General features: G+C 48.3%; 2 protein-coding genes across 2 annotated transcripts; one reads left to right on the forward strand and one right to left on the reverse strand.

The window, feature by feature from the left end:
* NUDT15 (nudix hydrolase 15) lies at positions 1–6,816 on the forward strand. The gene is made up of 3 exons (XM_090258393.1): positions 1–204; positions 3,061–3,257; positions 5,769–6,816. Exons 1-3 carry the CDS (start codon positions 47–49, stop codon positions 5,924–5,926), a joined length of 513 nt encoding a protein of 170 aa, XP_090114519.1. The 5' UTR covers positions 1–46; the 3' UTR covers positions 5,927–6,816.
* A 1,560-nt stretch (positions 6,817–8,376) lies between these two features.
* On the reverse strand, positions 8,377–18,224 carry MED4 (mediator complex subunit 4). Its single transcript, XM_090258394.1, has 7 exons — positions 18,093–18,224; positions 16,592–16,658; positions 14,019–14,189; positions 12,926–12,983; positions 11,738–11,824; positions 9,852–9,983; positions 8,377–8,550 (listed from the first exon to the last, which is right to left on the reverse strand). The coding sequence occupies exons 1-7, from the start codon at positions 18,197–18,199 to the stop codon at positions 8,378–8,380; spliced, it is 795 nt and encodes a 264-aa protein (XP_090114520.1). The 5' UTR covers positions 18,200–18,224; the 3' UTR covers position 8,377.
* Between the last annotated feature and the right edge of the window lie 518 nt (positions 18,225–18,742).

Here is an 18,742-nt window from a genome sequence, read left to right on the forward strand (position 1 = left end):
ATTGGAGGTGGCCCTGGAGGCGGGGCTATGGTCACTACCCACGGCCATGACCGCCAGCGCGGAGCCGCGGACGCAGCGGCCCGGGGTCGGGGTGGGAGTGGTGGTGACCAGCTGCAGGCACCCCCGTTGCGTCCTTCTGGGGAAGAGGAAAGGGTCGTTCGGAGCCGGCAGTTTCCAACTTCCTGGGGGTCATTTGGAGTTCGGGTAAGCAGCCCCCCCGCCCCGGCCGAGCCGGGGAAAGCGCAGCGTGCCCGGCAGGACGAGCTCGTGGGCTGCGTGCGCGCTTCCGTGCGTGCGAGCGCGACGCCGCGTCCCTTCTCGCTCCCTCCGCTGCTTCCTTTCAAAGGGAGTCTCAGACCTCCCGTTACACCACCCGAAATGGTTAAGTGTGCAGCTGTGATAAGCTTTTGCAATCATAAGCGCACCACTGTTTCCACACCTGACAAAATAAGTCTTTAATATCATGCGCGGTCTGTGCCATGCTCCCCAGCTGTCTTGAAAATGTGTTTTTACTATTTTGTACCAATTGAGATCAAAGGAAGAGCACGTATTGCATTTGGTTAATAATTTTTTTAAGGCTCTAACCATAACACCTCTCCCCCCATGCCATGGAGAAGAATGTGTGTCCACCTGTTTCTTAAAAAGTGGTAGTTACGAGTAAGGACTTGATCTCAGTGCCTTTTAATCGGACTTTGTTCTTTACCAACAACGGGATGCTTATGATCTTCTAAAAGCACATGGAATTTTTACGAATAGTCTTCAGAATTTATTTTTATTTTAAAATCTGTACTTTTTTAAAAATTGATTTTAGATAGAAACATCAGTTTGTTTTCCACTTATTTATTCATGCATTCATTGATTGATTCCTGTATGTGCCCTCCTGACCAGGGATCAAACCTGCAACCTTGGCGTATTGGCTATCGGGAGGATGTGCTAACCAACGGAGCTACCCAGCCAGGACTGTCTTCAGAATTTTAAAAAGCATCAGCAAGTTTATCATTTTCAGGGGATTAAGATAAGCCATCGGTTAATAAATAATAAAAGTTCTAGATTGAGAAGCAAATTGCGCATCCAGTCACGCCCTCGTACTCTGTCAGTTGTCCCTGGGCATTAGCCAAACTTGGATCACAAACAGAGCACTATTCTAACTAGTCTCTAATTACTAGAGCAGTGACTAGAGAGAGCAGTCTTAACAATAACACAAGATAATATTGGAGTCTTGACTAAATATTGACTGCTAAGAGCCAACATTGAACTTTAAGGAGCTGTTTACTAAGTGCTAGATACTGTGTAAGCTCTTCACGTGGAAGCTTTTACTTCAGATAACTGCTATATTGAGCGGGCTAGATTTGATGGAAGACCAACAGGAAATGGCTTGATTTTCTCCTTCCGTTATCTTCAGGCCTAACGTTTCTTTCCCGTGCCTGCTGCTCCATGAAATTTCCTGCGGATTCGATTGTTTTCCTGTCTCTTGATTATAAAAATAAGTCACATTTTGGCGCATATGATCCACTTCCTAGCAGGTATCGCCCCCCTGTGGTGGGGAAAGGAGGGTGGGCCACAGTTTTGCTCTTTTTCCACCTCCTCTTGTCTGGCTTCCTGCCTGCTGTGTGTTGGGGAAGGAGGGAACAGGGCAGACCTTTCACGGGACGGATGCTGCTGTCATCCAGCCATCAGTGCCTCCGGGAGCATGATTCACACGCGTGCGCTCTCTCAGGATATGTTTGCAGGTGCCCTGGAAGCCTGGCCAGGATTTCTGCCCTGCATGGCTCCCTGATGTAGGGGGCTGGCTGACTGACACTGCCTCCCCCCTGCCCACGAGCTCTGCTTTTAGTGTCACCCTACATTTTCTCTCTGCTGGGTCCCCAGCAGTCTGCTTGGCCCAGGAGAAACTCCTGCTAATGCTTCCGCTGCTGCCCTTTTTCCCACTGGGGGCTACTCTGGCCAGTCTCCTTCCTTCCGAATTTCCCAAGTGGGCGTAGGCACCAGCCTCTATGATCACAGCCCTGCGGAGGTCACGGTCAAAAAAACTACAGCGCAGGTGGTGTGTACCCGAGAAATACACACTCTTACAGAACACATTATAACCGAACTGATGGCTTATATGTTGTGGCTTAACATTAGACACATACAGACATGCAGCCAGACATGACTTTGAACCTATGCACCTGATATATGTAACATTATTTAAGAAAGGGGTTGGTTTGTGTATCTCAGATCAGCCACCACCTCCGCAGGGACAGGCATCCTTCCACACCCAAGGACACGTCTCAGATGTAGCAAAAAGCTGCTACCCTCCTGTCACCTCTACTCTGACGCGTTGGCGTGGGCCTGAGAGTTTCCGCACCTCGCCACGCCTGTCTGCAGCCGGGCAGTGACACAGCCAGGATCTCCTTCCTGGGGGTCGCACCCCATCTCTACAACTAACTCCTGGAGCACCCCTCACTCAGTTTGGGGGCAGAGTTGGCCCCGTCTCAGGAGGAAGGCCAACATGCCGACCAGGCGGAAAGCTCACTGCTTTTCTCCCTCCCAAAGGTGTCCTGACATTGCGTGCAGACTGGGGAGGGTGGGGTCTGCCCTTCCTCAGCAAGCCCTCGAGTTCACAGGCATCTGTTTGCCCTTCTTCTGTCCACTGTGGAACTGAGAGGAATCGTGCTCAGTTCTGAGGCTGTAGGAAAAGGCATCATAATCTCCTCAATACACTGACGACGACTCCATGAGAAGCTGACATTATTCTCTTTGGACTCATCCAAATACGGGACCTCAAACTCAAACCTAGGTCTGGCTGACTTCAGAGCCTGTGCTCTTAGCTGATAGACTGCACTGCCTCCTGGTTGCTTGCGGCGTCCAGGCGTCTCCCCTAGCGCTGCATTGGCTAAGGGTTCCCCTTTCCCCCCCAGAGCACTAGATGCAGGACGCACAGACTGTCAAAGGCAGGGTGTGAATTATCGGTCTAAAGTGTGAACCCATTACAGTTCTTTTTGCTTCTCACGAGACATTTCTAGCCAAGAACTTCTGGCAAAAGCTGAATTAAATACGGAGCGTGTTTCTGTGTTCCAGTGAGAGCTGGGAAGAATGTGCTCGAAGGGAAACCTGGGAAGAAGCAGCTCTTCGCCTGAGAGATGTTCGCTTTGCCTCGGTTGTGAATTCTTTCGTTGAGAAAGAGAATTATCATTATGTCACTATATTAATGAAAGGAGAGGTGGACGTGACCTTCGACGCAGAGCCTAAGAACACAGAGCCCGAAAAAAATGAAAGTAAGACAATTATCTACCAGAATGCATTTTGGGGGGGGGGGGAAGCCTGAAGAAATGCTACGTGGCATTGCTCTAGGAGGAGAATCTCTTCATATAGAAACGTCCATACTCCAACCCTGGAGTATTTCTACAAGGACGTAGGGGGAAAGAGAACTGGCCTGGTTTGCATTTTGGTTCTTCCACGTAGAGCTTTGTGACTTATTAAAGCATCTTCTCTAGGCCTCTTTTCTCGTCTGTAATACTAGTGACTGCCTCAGATGGGTCCTTGTAAGGGGAAGGTGAGTTACTGCGTTTAAGAGCCTAGTGAACACAGTAAGCAGTAAATGTTAGTTTTATGGTTGGTGTTTAAACCTTTTTTATTTCTTTTTCCAACTATGATTTTAAACAAAACAGTTACTGTGCCTTCCTGAGTCTTCTCACCTGTGCCGGAGAGGTACTAACTTCCCTCTGTAGAGAATGATGAACCTGACAAAACAGTTATCTGCTGCCTTCTGTGACGACCCGAGTCCTCTGAGAGCTTTGGGGCAATAACCGGCGTTTATTATTTACGCCATGTTAAGCATTGGTCTGAGGGCTTTGCATGTATCATCTCTCTTCAGATTTCCTAAACAGAAAAGGAAATAGAAAAATATCAAACTTAACTGAACATGTTTTTTGCCGTATGAAACTTGATTCAAGTGGGTTCATGTACTGGACCCTGTAAATGTTTAATTTCTTTTCTAATGGGGAAGGCTGTTTTCATTCAAAAAATACTGTGTGACTGACCCTGTTCTAGGCAGGCACTGAAGAAACAGTGGCGTATAGGATGAAGTCTCTGCCCCCTTGACCTTGACCTTCTGGTGGGAATGAGGGGAGGTGACAAATCAGTACTGATGAGGACTAAGAAGAACGTGCTGTGTAAGAGCACGTGCACCGGGTCCCGGGGTCAGGAGGGGCCTCAGGACGGGGACAGGCAGGCAGAGACCTGGAGGAAGAGCCGTCTGTAGAATGAATAAATCACGTCTTAACTGTTTCAGAGACAGAGATGATGGAATGAGCAGAAGGGTGTGTTCTAGAGGTCTCTGGAGTCATACAAATGTTTTAAATAAAATGACGACTTGGCATCCCCTAAAGTGAACTAGCAAAACGTGAGCTGAGCTGTTCCACTCACCCTTCAGACGCCAACGTGGGGGTGTTTCCCTCACACCCACCAGTTCCTCGGCTCTGCAGACACCTTCTGCTGGCCTGTGACGCAGTTCAGTTCAGACGCTGTCTCCGCAGAGTTATGTGGGATCCCAGAAGTTACGGGCTCAGTCCCGCGGACCACCCCACTCCTGACCCCGTGCAGAAGTCCTGGCCTCCTGTAACTTTGACCACATCGTTATAAACAGGGGTTCCCACAGCCCCTTTGCTGGGTTCAACAATTTGCTAAATTGGCCCAGCCATCTGTTTACCATTAGAGGGTCATCCAGACGCTTCCTTTTCTAGGAGGTGGGATCAACTTTTAGACAGCTCTCCTGAGCTCAGTTAATTCAGCAGCTTGCAACACTTTGTTGGGCAGTTTTTCCCCTCTGTGTGTGTGTGTGTGTGTGTTAGTTTGTGGTCATGGTTGATCAGCCCTCCCTGAACTTATTTAGAACATAGGATGTACATGTTAATCTTAACATTTATATATTCACCTGTCATGAGCATATGTGCTTCCGTGTTAGGCACATTTAAATCATCAAATACCATTTCCTAGAATCAAGTGGTGTGGTTTTTTAAAAAGATTTTATTTATTTTTAGAGAGAGGGGAAGGGAGGGAGAGAAGAACATCAATGTGTGGTTACCTCTCACACGCCCCCAACTGAGGACCCGGCCTGCAGCCCAGGCATGTGCTCTGACTGGGAATCGAACCAGTGACCCTTTGGTTTATAGGCCGGTGCTCAGTCCACTGAGCCGTACCAGTCAGGGCCAAGAGGTGCGGTTTTATTAGCCACAAGGCAGAGGTGAGTTCATGTATTTTATAACAGACACGGTTGTATCTTTCTTGCTTCACCTTAAAAAAAAAATTTTTTTTTTAAAGTAGTCCCCTCTTACTTGTCTTCCTAAGATACACCATAGCACAGAATATTTTTATTCTCTCTATAGCTTCCATTACTTTTTTAAGAGATGAAGGGGAGCTTAGAACTCTGTGACCTCAGAGGTGAGGAAGCTGGTGTACTTTAATGTGGGTCTGGGCATATAGTGTAGCCAAGTATTTAAATGAAAACTGAATCATGCTGAATCTGGGTGTTACCAGGGTTGTCCTCGTAATCTTGGCTTCATGCTCACATAATCGCATGTTTTAGAAGATCACCATTCTCTTAAGATCTTCATTCTAAACGCAAGTCGTTTTTATAGTCACGTGAAATGCATAGCATTGCTATTGTACTTTCTTCAGTAGCAAATTATTTTTAAGCTGAATTCTTTAAGTTTAGGTTAATTTGCCAAAATGAGTCACCTTTGTTTCCTTTCAGCTGAATAGGTTGATTTGGTATCTTTCTTTTTTAGGTTGGGAGTGGGTTCCCTGGGAAGAATTTCCTCCACTGGACCAGCTTTTCTGGGCACTACGCTGTTTAAAGGAACAAGGCTACGATCCCTTTAAAGAAGATTTGGGTCACCTGGTAGGCTACACAGGAAGTCATCTGTGGATGAACAAGATTACCTGATGTAAAAAAAAAACAAAATAAGGCTCGGTCAGAGAGCGAAGTATCTGCATTTCAGAACAGCTCCGTTTTATCTGAAAAGTTCTGTATCATTGCCTGTTTGTTTTCAGTCTCTTAATGTAACTGCCACCGTTTCAGCCAGTGCTTGCGAAAGATTTCCTGGGATTATGTTATGAACTGTGTTCCAGATACAGAAAATGTGATACATGGTGACTTTGTGACTAGTGGAATATATCATATTCATTGATTTTCCTCGTTTTGGGAATAGCGATATACTGTGATAGTTCTTGCAAGTAGCGTGAACAGGTAGGTTATGAGGGTGTATTTCTTAGGTTTCTCATTGGGAACCTAAACCAAGTGGAGGGAGAAAAACTTGGTAGGATCTGTGTTCTGTCATTAGCAGGCAAGCTAATGTTGGATTTGTCACTTCATCTCTGTGAGATGCAGCATCCTTATATGTGAAGGAGACTGGGGGGCTAGTTCTCCAAGTGTGGTCTGGGGACGTCCTTGAGACCCCTGGAGGATGCTCAAGGTCAAAGCTATTCTTTTTAAGTCCTCACCGGAGGATATGTATATTGATTTTGAGAGGGAGTGAGGCGGGGAGCCATGAAAGAGAAACATCCGCTCGGTTTTCCTAACGGGGGATTGAACCCACAACCTAGGGCTGTGCGCACTCTGACCAGGAATCCAATCTGCTCCAGCAGCCTGAGCCACCTGGCAAGGGCTCAAGGCTGGTTTTTAAGAGTCAGACGTGATTTGCCTTTTCACTCTGTCTTTCCTGAGCGTAGTTTTCCCGATGCTACGCGTGATGTAACAGACCGAGTGTAAAAGCAGACCTGAGAACCCAGCCTCTCCTATTAAACCAGACATTAAAGAAATTTGTAAAAATCTGAGTGCCACTCTTCTGGTTTTTTATTTTAGAAAGTTATTTTTCATAAAAGTTATTTATATTAAGTCGAGTTATTGTAAATGAATAAGAAGTTCTTGTATTTGTTTTTTGTTCCTAGTACGGTACATAGGACTAGGTAAGGCCCTCCAAAAAACAAAACTCTCTGGGGTACTCAGTAATCTTTAATATACAGGGATTCAAACCAAAAAGTTTAAGAACTGCTGGATTAGACCACAGATACTTCCTTTTTTTTAATGAGCCCACTTCTGTAAAAGCCCACGATTCAAGAGCTGGTTACATTTGAATTTTCCCTTTAAAGAGTGAGGTACTACTGTAATACATGGTCCAAGAGACTTTTTTTCTCAGTAACTGGATATCATACTTAAGTTCTTACTTTCTTCCTTTTCCAAAATTATGTGTACATTATATAATTTACCACTTATAAATTTCATTTCCTATTTCATTTTTACATACTTTTTGATGTTAGAATGTTTGAGCTACATTATAATAAGGTACATTCTCTAAAATAGCTAAATCAGATTATAATTGATAAGCATATCACTTAAACATGGAAGAAACTACCACCAGAAATTGAAAGTGGTTAAAGTGATTCCTTCTGGGAACTGCAGTAAGGGGGGAAGGTGAAAGCAGTGTTTTATATTCTAAAATCTTTTTTTTTTATTCCTAAGATCTGACATTATTATGGCTTTAAAAAATTATTAAAAACAAAAACAACCCACCTCATTCTATTCCTTCCAAAAAGCAGCCTTTGAGAAACTCACCAGCTGTGATTACTATGAGTTGTATTTATTACATCACATTCAGCCACACTCCAGAATTCTAATGTATAAAAGGCAACTGGATTTATAGAAATCGTTTTCTAAACTACACCAAAGGTAGCTTAAATTAAAATAACACAAAGAGTACAAATAAATTAGTTTGTGTACAGAGTTGCAATTACAACCACTACAGACGGAGGCAATGTCTCCCGTTCTTGCGACAGAAGCTAACAAACCTCCACTTCCTTCTCTTTTTAAATCTGAAAGAGCAAGGGGAGGGGACGAGAGGAGGGAGGAGAGGGCACCAGGCTGCTGTTGCGCGCAGAGGCACCCCTGGCTGATTCCGGCCAGGCCAGGACAGGGCGCCCCCGCAGCCTTGGCAAACCTGGCGACACTGACTGACTGGCGACCCGCCCAGGGCGCAGCCTTCACTTCAGTGAGGGTCTCTGCCTTCCGGAAAGGACGCACATTCTAGATCACGCCAGATGGCCTGTTGGGGACACGCACATGGGTCACCCTCTCCGGCCCCACACCCAGAGCCTGTGTGTCAGTCTAGCACGACTGGAACAGAACAGGGCAGGACGGCACGGAATGGAGACCCTCCTTCCCAACAGTGATGGGGGGCGATTCTGGGGTGCTGCCTGGGCTGCACAGCGCCGGGGGACGATTCCGGGGTGCTGCCTGGGCTGCACAGCGCCGGGGGACGATTCCGGGGTGCTGCCCGGGCGGCACAGCCCACTACCGTCCCGACCGGGGGCCGCGCTGCAGCAGCCCCTCCGTGGTGCCTCAGTCGGAGTCGCTGCTGCTGCTCGAGGAGTCCGTGGACATGACCTCGACGTCATCTTCGTTCTCTTTGTTGTGTCCCGGGGGCTCCAGCAAGAAGTCGTTGCTGTGATTTGGAGGCAACATGTTCACCGCCATGTCGCCTGACTGCCAGGGGTACTGCGGAGCGAGGACATCTGCGGGGAGGCAAGCAGCGCACGTAAGGACGGCATTCCTACCGGTCACTACGGACCTCGGCGATGCCCCTCCACGCGGACACTCAGAGGCGCGGCCACGGCGCGCGGGCCGCTGGGCGGCGAGTCGGGTCCTTGGCTATGAGACCCCTCGTTAGTCCGCCGTTGGCTGTTCAGGGCGACTGTCCCCCATTTAGTTTTGTTTCCAGTTTGGCCCTGGCAGGTGAGTGCGAGCTCCGCCCACTCCCCCGCCGTCCTGGGAAGTGCGTGTGTGTGCGTGTGTAACCAACAGCTAACGTGCTGCGCGTCACACGTCTAGACTGCTGTTCAGGCCTCGAGTCCACGCTGCTCCCCGACCCTGACCCCACCGCCCCCTGGCCAGCGGCCGCAACACTAACTTTGTCCGCAGAGGGCGGTGGGGGCCTCTCTCGGGACCCCACGCTTCCCCTCTTACTCCTGGAAGGGAGACACCCCTTTACCAAGGGCGCAGCCTGAACAGTCCTCAGGACGGGGTCGGGGGATCCTTGGGGGCCCTGCCTTGCTCCTGGAGGGAATACCTGTCCCTCCGCTAATGACACGCTACAATCGCCACGAGAACAGTGAGGAGCCACCCCGGAAAACACACGCACGGCCGTGCCCAGCTGGGCTTTAGGTAACGCCCCCACTGATGCTCACAACGAGCTGCTGCAGGAGACACGCACCGTCTAGACCACGTTAACACTAAATATTACAGGGGAGCAATGAAACGGGGAAAATATTCTACGTGACTGACAGAAAGGGTAGTTCTTTTCCTTTAACTTTTTCAGTGTCCTACCAAGTCCAAACAAGTCACTTCTACAAAAGATAAAATATGGGAACAAAATATGTATCAGAATAGCACAAACCTATATGCAAAACGTGAGGAAGGCTGAAGCTCAGAATAAACCGAATCTCACAAAAATGCAACTTTTGTAACATTAAAAGCCTACAAAAAGCTTTGTTATTTGTTAACTTGGGGGTCTTTCAGGAGTGTATTCACTTTATAATCTTTGAACTGAACATATGTATTTTGGTCCTGTTTATACAGTATGTTCAACAATTTTAAAAAATGTTTAGAACTATAAAAATGAGAGGACTAATGTCTGAGAAAAACGGCCTATTACCAGATGAGAAAGAGAAGAGTCGGTTTATTCTAATTTCAGAACCTCTAGGACAGTCTTCAAACCGGAGCGGAGCGCAGGATACGCGGGCCGAAAACCCAGCTACGGAGGCGAGCCGCGCCCGGACCCGCGGCCCGGCCTGCCCGCCCCCCCAGCCAACGTCACCTGGCAGCCTGCCCGCGGCCAGCGCGTCCCCCGGTAAGTGCCCGTTCGTGCCGTTCGTGGGTGGGTTGTTCATCTGCCCCAGCAGCCCGCTTCTCATCTCCAAATCAGTCGGGTATGGTCTCCGCGGGTCCCCTAAAAAACCCCGAAGACAGACGACTTTGTATTTAACCACACGTGAAATAGGCATTAATGCCTCCCCGAAGTACAGATTTTCCTTGGTTCACTTTGAAAAACTCAAGCTATATTTTCAATTTTGGAATAGAAAGGTCATCTATCAATTGTTGCTAAAAGGATTATATATAAATATGTATATATATTTTTAATCCTTTTACCCGCCACAACCAGGGATTGAACCTGCAACCTTTTAGTGTACAGACAATCCTACAACTAACTGAGCCACCCGGCCAGGGCAAGAGGATAATATATTTAGTTTAAAAATACATGCATTCATATTTCCTCTGAATCTTCACCGTAACATACTACGGTAGTCCCTCTCTATATCACGGTTCACTTTATCGCGGCCTCACTGTATCGCGGGATTTAAAAAATATTATATTTAATTCTTTATCACGGATTTTTCGCTCTATCGCGGGATTTTGTGGCACTGTATACGTATGCTGTTAAAGTTACGTAGGTTTAAGAGTGTAGAATATGTTTAAGAACATAAGTAGTTTTATAAAAGTGTAGGAAAGGTTAGTAAGGGAGTGGGAAAGGTTAATAAGGGACTGGGAACGGTTTATAAGTGTGTGGGGAGGGTTTATAAAGCCTTAAAATATATATAAATACTAAAATAAATGAAAGGTTCCTCCTTTGCAGATTTTCACCTATCGTAGGGGGGTGGTCTAGAACGTAATACCCACGATAAGTGAGGGATCACTGTATTCTCTATATGAAAGTGTGTCATTTTAGCCAACATTCCAAATGACTAAGTTAAAAAGATCTTGATTCCTCTAGCTTATCTGCATTACTTACTGTGAAAACAATGATCCATACTCTGAAGGAGAACAGATTATAACACCTTTTTAATGATAGGAAGGACAGCATGCTTACCAAGAACTGTCTGAATAAAAATGTTTCCTAACCTCGCCCTTTCATCTTGTCACTTAAAAGACTAATCCCTTCACTTTCCAGTATCAGGAGCCAATCATCTTCATTTCCAATCACAAAAGCATACTCAAGTTCTGGACTGATAAAAACTTGGCCAGAGGTGGACCAACTTTTTGGTAACACTTCTCACAAACTCCAGATCGCTCATCCCAAATATGGCAAAATACCCAGATACCACCAGGAGTTAGAGGCTGAGAGGCCCGTCGCCCCTGCTCCCCAAGATTGCCGCTATAGCTCAGTGCCTCCGTCCTGCGAGGGGGTCACCCACTGCCCCGTGACACAGCGGCAGCGCGTGACGCCCTCCGCCCTCTCTCCTGCTCCAGCTCTCCCCAGGCCTGCGTGGTCGCTGTCGGGGGCCCCGCGCTTCGCCTTTATCACCCAAGAGCTGGGACTGTCTCCTGGGCTGCAGTTTCTGTGGAAACCCTAATGGCTCTAGAAGCTGGCTTCTGGCCAGACTGAGTTTTACAGGCATATAAATCTATAGCTTTAGAATCATCATACGTTATCTTGTGCTTCTAAAAATTATTAATTTATGGCTATTTTTAAAAATGAAAAACACACGCAGTGCCTGGCAGCAACAGCACTGTAGAAGACCAAACGGATAAAACCCAGGACCTGTGCTCTTACCTATGAACCTTCAGGTGTGAGAAGATGCAGGCATCACACACCCTCCACACTTAAACGCGTTCTGTATTTAACCCTGCCGTCCCGTTTCTGTGCACCGCCACCTAAGACTTTTCAAACCCACACCTCCCTAGGAGAAGGAGAAGCGTCCTTACCTGGGACCCAGGTGAGCGGGGCGCACACGGCGTTACTCGCGCTGATCCTGTGTGCGTACTTGATGATTTCCTCGGAGGAGATGGCACCTGAGCGAGCGAGCCAAGGGTAACATGTCAGCCAAGCGAGCCCGGACGTGCAGAAATGCACACCCCGGCTACAGGCAGCACTTAAACTTGCCGTCCTCGAAAACAAGATGATCTGAGTTACCTCCCGTCCCGAAAGGTGCCTGCATGTCCACTGGAGACTTAAATCATATACAGATTTCCAAGCCCAAGAGCAAGACGTTCAGAAAAGCAGCTGACGTCAGTAAAGCACTAAATCTGGGAGACCAGCAGGACAGCGCTCGATGGCCTCCCCCATCAGCGGCCACCGAACACGACCGCCCCTCTGACAGCAGGTCCCCAGCGGCGCTCAGACACTACACGGCCAGGCACACACGGGCACCGCTGCAGGATGACGCGGCCCTGCACCTACACGCTGCCTGACGCAGAAGGACGTCCGCAGCATCTCACTAAGTGGAAGATGAGAGCTGTAAACGATACGCGGAGCATATCCTGACTTTTTAGAGCTTGTGTACGTATTATTTGTACTGGGCTTGTTATATGCGTTTCTACAGACCTAAGAAAAGCTGGGAGGACACATCCCCAGCGGTACCAGGGGCTCCCCAAAACGGGGGGCGGCAAGTGAGGCAAGCCTGCGGCCGCTAACTTCAGACAGCTATGGTCAAGGGGAGCTCCCAGGCTCATCGGTGCCATCCTGGCTCCCAGTAGGGGAAGCAGGGGGCTCCCGGCCACACGCTGCGTCCACATCGTGGGGCCGCGGTCCGGACTCCATGGCGTCCTCAGGCCCGCTGGAGGTGACCGCCGGTGTTTCCTCAGTCTGTCCTCCCCTTTACAGCCCCGTTCAAACCCCACCTGCTCTCAGCCTGCAGCCCCTTCTCCCAACGCTCTGTAAACCCACCGCCCTCGTTGCACATCGGGACGTAGCCATGGCCTGGCCCACCTTGCTGCTGGTCACCTGGGAGGGTGTGACCTGGACGCCCAGCACTAGCACACCGCTCTTCACGATGAAAACTCACTAGGACCTTCCGACAGCAACAGATGATCACTAGTCATACTCTCACCAGTTTCTTGAGACTAAAAGTTTAACTTTTTCAGAAAGCCACTCAGTATTCCCACAGTACTAACCTTTTCTTGCCTTGTCTATTGATTTCAGTTTTTCCTTTGCTTGGTATACAGCTGTTGCCTAAAGAACATTTGAAGAGAAATGCGGTTTACTCTCAACCATATCAAGCATAGTTTTCCCCTTAATTCACAATGTTACGTATCCCACAGGAACAACTGCCAGTCTGGAAATCCCCACAACCTCCGTCATGCAGAAGAGATCCAGACCACGACCCGCCCCAGAGGTATCCCATTCTTTCACCTAGTTCAAGGACAAAATACCTAGGCATTCTTTTCATTTACAAGACATATCCTAGGACTGATACTCATTCATTTATACAGTACATCACCTCCAACAATACCATGCAACAATTACATTAGTTTGTATTTAGTGAAGTAACTAGGCAAATGAGAGCAAATAAATTGCCCCTTTGAAACAGCAGCCCAGAGGAGAAAAGGAAAAACTGGAGATCCTGACATCTGTCCTAATCCCACCTAGTTCAGGATGGAAGACTAAACAACATAATTTTTATTTATAAAGTTTATAAAACTGGTCCATGTTTTGAATATTTTTATAACTGAAGTAAAGATGTAGAGTATGAACAACTAATACTTGTATCAGGATGTGATACATGTAAAGCTTCCCATTTCTATAATTCAATCCTATGTAATCTTTAAGTAATAAAACCGTTGTTCTCAACAGTAATGTAGACTACCTGAAACAATAAGTGAAAAAGAAAATGACAATGGCCTTCATTTAACCAAAAGGAGAAGCTGTCACTTTCAGACTTGGAAAATCAAGTTTCTGCCACTTCAAAATACTAATACTAGACTTATTCTTCAAAAACACACTAAAGAGCCCTGATTGGTGTGACTCGGTTGGTTGGGTATAGTCTCGCAGAGCTGAAGGTCCCCGGTTCAATTCCCGGTCAGGGCATGTGCCTGGGTTGTGGGTTTGGTCCCCAGATGGGGTGCATATAAGAGGCAACTGATCAATGTTTCTCTCTCACATCGATGTTTCTCTCTTTGCCTCCCTCCCTTCCCCCCTCTGAAAATAAAGTCTTTTAAAAAATACATTAAACAATATCCTTGTTAAATAACCTAACTGCCCACTTACGAGTATCTGCTCAGCCTCCTTTAGCTGCTTCTGTAGCTGCTGAATGTCACTGTCCCTCTTCTCCACTTCTTTTTCTAAAACTTGCATTTCATGATGGATTTTTCCCTGATTAAATGCCAGCTTCATTAGTTCTTGAAATTCTCCATCCCTGTGAATTAACAACTCCAGCACCTGTGAGAGAATAACTGATTAAAGCAGGTAACAGAATATTTAAAAGCTCCATTATAATGAAACAAAGAATCCACCTGTTAATTTTCTGGGCTATAAAATTTTAACACCTCCAAATATTTTTGATCCTTATTAAAAATCAAAATAGCTTATAATTATTTGGAAAACATTAAGATTTTCTTGTAATTATATGCTATTCTTTCATACAAAACACAACTCGTCTTTCAGAACTAGCAATATGCCAAAATGAGTAAGTTTATTCATCTCGCAGGAAAGAAAACATTTTAAAGTTTATTCTTGAAAATGTCATGCAGTGGAGGTTCCCCCAAATGCTGGTACTTGAGATGATTTTGGCTGATACCAAGACCTTAAAAAACCACCTTGTATTTTTAAATGTTTATGCTAATATTAGAAAAATGTAACTGTCACATAAAACCTGTGATTTAATGCCTAGTGCTCTTTAGTAGGATAAAAGAGTGATTTCAAAACCAGTAAATAAGTTTTGGCACTAGCCATGAAGGTGAAGAAGCAGAAAAGAGAAAGTTTGGGTTCAGATCCCTGGGCTTTCCTTTGTTAGCAGTGTGACAAGGGACAGTCACCAGACCGCTGGGAGCCCGTTTTCTCATCAGGAAGAGGGCGGAACAGCAGCACCTGTGCACCCGGAGCTGTGATGAGGATTCCTGATGTCGTGTACACTACATACCCACAGAAAAGCTCAGTGAGGGGTGGTTACCATCATCACCCCCCAGGACAGAAGACATGATCCAGTCTAAATACCTTTGCTTTACTGCACTAGCAGGAAATAATATATCTTAAAGGAAATGGCCATCAAAATTAAGAATTAATTTTAAAAATATTATTATGAATTTGTTAGACTGTAAAATACAGACATACGTCCTCAAGTTCCTTCTGACACGCAGTTCCTCTCCTTTTTATAAGCTATGGCACACCGAAGACTGAGCTGCGTCCTGTAACAAACACTACCTTGAAACAAATGAAAACGAGAACACAAGCACGCAAAGCCTATGGGACACAGCAAACGCAGCCCCAGGAGGAGAACTCACGGCATCCCAGGGCAGCCTCAGGAAGGAAGAGAAACTCAAACACACAATCTAATGTTGCACTTAAAGGAGCTGGAGAACAGCAACAAACAAAGTTCAGTGCGTAGAAGGAAGGAAATCATCAAGGTCAGAGCAGAAAGAAATGGCTAAGGGTCTCAAAAAAAAAAAAGCAAACACACCCCCAAAAGATTAATGAAACCAAGACCTGGTTTCCTCAAAAGATAAACAAGACTGACAAAGCTTTGACCAGACTCAACAAGAAAAAAAGAGAGCAGACCCAAATAAGTATAATCAGAATTGAAAGAGGAAAAGTAACAACTAACACCAAAGAAATACAAAGATTATAAGAAAATATTATGAACAACTATATGCCAACAAATCAGACAATCTGGAAGAAATGGATAAACTCCTAGAAACATACAATCTTCCAAAACTGATGACTGGATAAAAAAGCTGTGGTACGTTTACACGATGGAATACTATATGCAGCCATGAAAAAGGAAACCTTACCCTCTGGGACAGCACGGATGGACCTGGTGAGTATCACGCTAAGTGAAATAAGCCAGTCAGAGGAAGACAAATACTATATGATGTGACTTATATGTGGAATCTAATGAGTAAAATAAACTGACAAACAAAACAGGAACAGAGGCCTGGACACAGGGAACAGACTGGCAGCTGTCAGGTTGGATAATACAAGGTTAAGGGATCAGCCAAAGAACATACATGACACATCCAACAGTGTGGCAATGGCCAGAGGGAAAGGACAGTGGGGGCAGGTGGGGGCGGGACAAGGAGGGGAATGAGGGCATCTGTAATAGTGTCAACAATAAAGGTGAAGAGAAAAAAAAGTTTAACTCAGAAAAAAAAAAATCTGTTCACTGTAGAAAATTAGGAAGCACAAAAAAGTATAAAGGAAATGAAATCTACCTGTAACTCAACGTCTACTTAGTAACCTGCACAAACACGTGCCGGCTCCACTTCCGTTCTTCCGGGCTGCCTTAGCAACAGCGATCCTACAATAAAGGGCTAGTGTGGGAGAACACTGACCTTCCTGATTCCAGAGCCGGTGTGAATCTCCGTTTAAGGAGGCTTTACTGGCTAACTCGAAAGATAAAAATGAATAATGTGTGACTGTAACCAGAACAGAAAATAATACTGCTAAACCCCTTAGACCATTATTTTCTCAAACACATTGTTACCTTATGTAAATGACACAAACATCAACTTAAAAGTTTCAATTAGTAACTTAAAAAGTTTTTCTGTTCCCAAAGTAAGTAGGAAACTTGGGAGAAATTATGGTTTGAGGTGGTATTGTTTCGAGTTCAAAAAGAAGCCACTTACTTGGTTTTCCTCTCCGGCCTGTAACAGCTTTTGGTTTCTCGAAAGTGCCAGCATTTCTATGAGTTCCCTTAAGAAAAGAGAGAAAGTTAAAAACCAAACCAAACCAAGTACATGCACTGGAGGCTCTGCAGCCCTGCGGGGCCGCGGCATCCACAGCAGGGGCGCGTGGGTGCAGCCCCCCCCCCCCCCCCAGCGGCGCTATCAGTCACTCACGAAAGTTTTACTGATCACTGCAAGTAAATCCATACCCAGCACACGCATGAGCAGCAATTAAATAAGACTGTGAGCAGAAAAGCAGTTTCTGTAAAAACCGAAGCTAAATGCTTGGAAAGAGGCAGCAGAGCTTTGCAAAGGACAACGGGGACGATCCAGGGGAAGTGCCGAAGCCCCAAGTAAGGGCTTCTCCCTGCACGGCCCAGGCACCCAGCGAGAACCCGCCGCCGGGGCGCGACGGGCGGGGCACGTGCCACCCACGCGAGGGGCACATGACACCCACGCGAGGGTCTGTCGGCGGCCTCGGTGACCCCGGCACACCTGCCCCTCCGTGTCGCTTTCCCGCCACCACGGCAGTTGGCGGTCGCGGCAGAGACCGTCTGGCCTCCGCAAATATTTTCAATCCGGCCCTTTATAGAAAAAGTTCCCTGTCGCTCATCTTACAGGAAAAGATCAGCAAAAACATAATCTTGTGCGTGTTTCAAGGTGAAATAAAACAAGACCAGCTCCAGGCCCGCGGGGGCGGGGGATGGCAGCCCACGAGGATAACGCGGCGCGTTCCCAGCGGACGGGGAGGGCTCCGTCCCCCGCACCCTGAGCCCACGGTTGCGGGCCTGAGCGAGCTCACTGGCCAGTGGGAACCTCGCAGGGGTTTTAACGCGGAAAAGCGTCAGGAGACGCCTGTTGGAAAGGCAGCGCTGCTCGCGGGCGGCACAGACGGCGGCAGGCGACTGAAACGGCGGGGGGGCTGCGCGGAGGAAGCGCCACGATGGGCCCCCAGGGCCGCGCCGCGGTCAGAGCGCCACCCCCGCACGCCCGGGTGGCGGGTTCGAGCCCCCGGTCCCGGCCCATGCGGGAATCAGCCCGAGAACGCAGCGGGAAACGCAACGACAAACGGATGTCTCTCCCTCTCTCTAAAAATAAAAACATCGGTAATAAAGCCTTGCGATGGGATGTCAAACAGCGGGGACGGGAACAAGAGCTCAAAGCGGGAGTAAAACTCTTAACACCCAGGTGAACGCGAGGGAATGAAAGGGGCCACCACGGAACGCGCTGGCCCGAAAGGTGAGACCATCCCGAAGGAAGGAATAACGGGGAGGACACGCGGGCCCCCGCGGACCCCGGCCGCCCACGCTGCGCCGCAGCCCTGATGGCACCCGGGGGCCGCGCGCAGGGGTGGGGGGGTTCCCTCCCAGCCGGGACCCCGAAGCCAGCGCCAGCCCCGGCCGGCCGGCTCGGAGCCCGCCCCCCGCCCCCCGCCCAGCGGCGCCCGGGCCTCCGGCATTACCGCGACAACACCTCCAGGTCCTCCAGCGCGGACAGCAGCCGCTCGCGCGTGCTGTTGCCGCCCGCAGCCCGCTCCTTCTCCTTCTCGCCCAGCGAGGCGGCCGCCATGCTGCCCCGGGCCCGCGCCGCGGCGTCTGCGCGCCTGCGCGGAGAGGCGGGCCCTGCGCGCGAGGGGCGGGACCGCCCGGGAGGGGCGGGGCCTCCCGGGAGGGGCGGTGCGGCCGGGCCGGAGCGCCCCCTGTGGGGCTGGAGGCGCACTGCGGGCGCCGGCGCCCCCTGCTGGGCCGGAAGGGCGTCTCGGGTTCAACCCCGAGAACGGGCAGGTGCAGCGCGGTCAAGTTCAGCGCAGCCTCCTGTTCTGCAAGCCGGAACGGAAGGCGTCTGCCCAACGCGTTTCCAGCACTGGAAGGAACTACGTAAGGGCCTGCCTCTTGTGACAGCTTCTTCGTGACACGGCCTGGGTCTCCTCCGTGTGAACCTCTATTTCGTCTGCACGCCGTTAACCCTGTTCCGCTCGGCGGGCCGGCCTCTCATGGGGCTGGAAGCGCCCTGGGACAGGAACCACAATTCTTCTTGCTTTCCCTTCAGTTTTTCTTTATTGCGGTAAGACACATAGCAAAACTGACCGTGTTAACCATGTTCAAGTGTAAA

Source organism: Furipterus horrens, unplaced genomic scaffold, assembly GCF_987537825.1.
Source record: "Furipterus horrens unplaced genomic scaffold, mFurHor1.1.pri manual_scaffold_12, whole genome shotgun sequence".
In the NCBI taxonomy this organism is placed as follows: Eukaryota; Metazoa; Chordata; class Mammalia; order Chiroptera; family Furipteridae; genus Furipterus; species Furipterus horrens.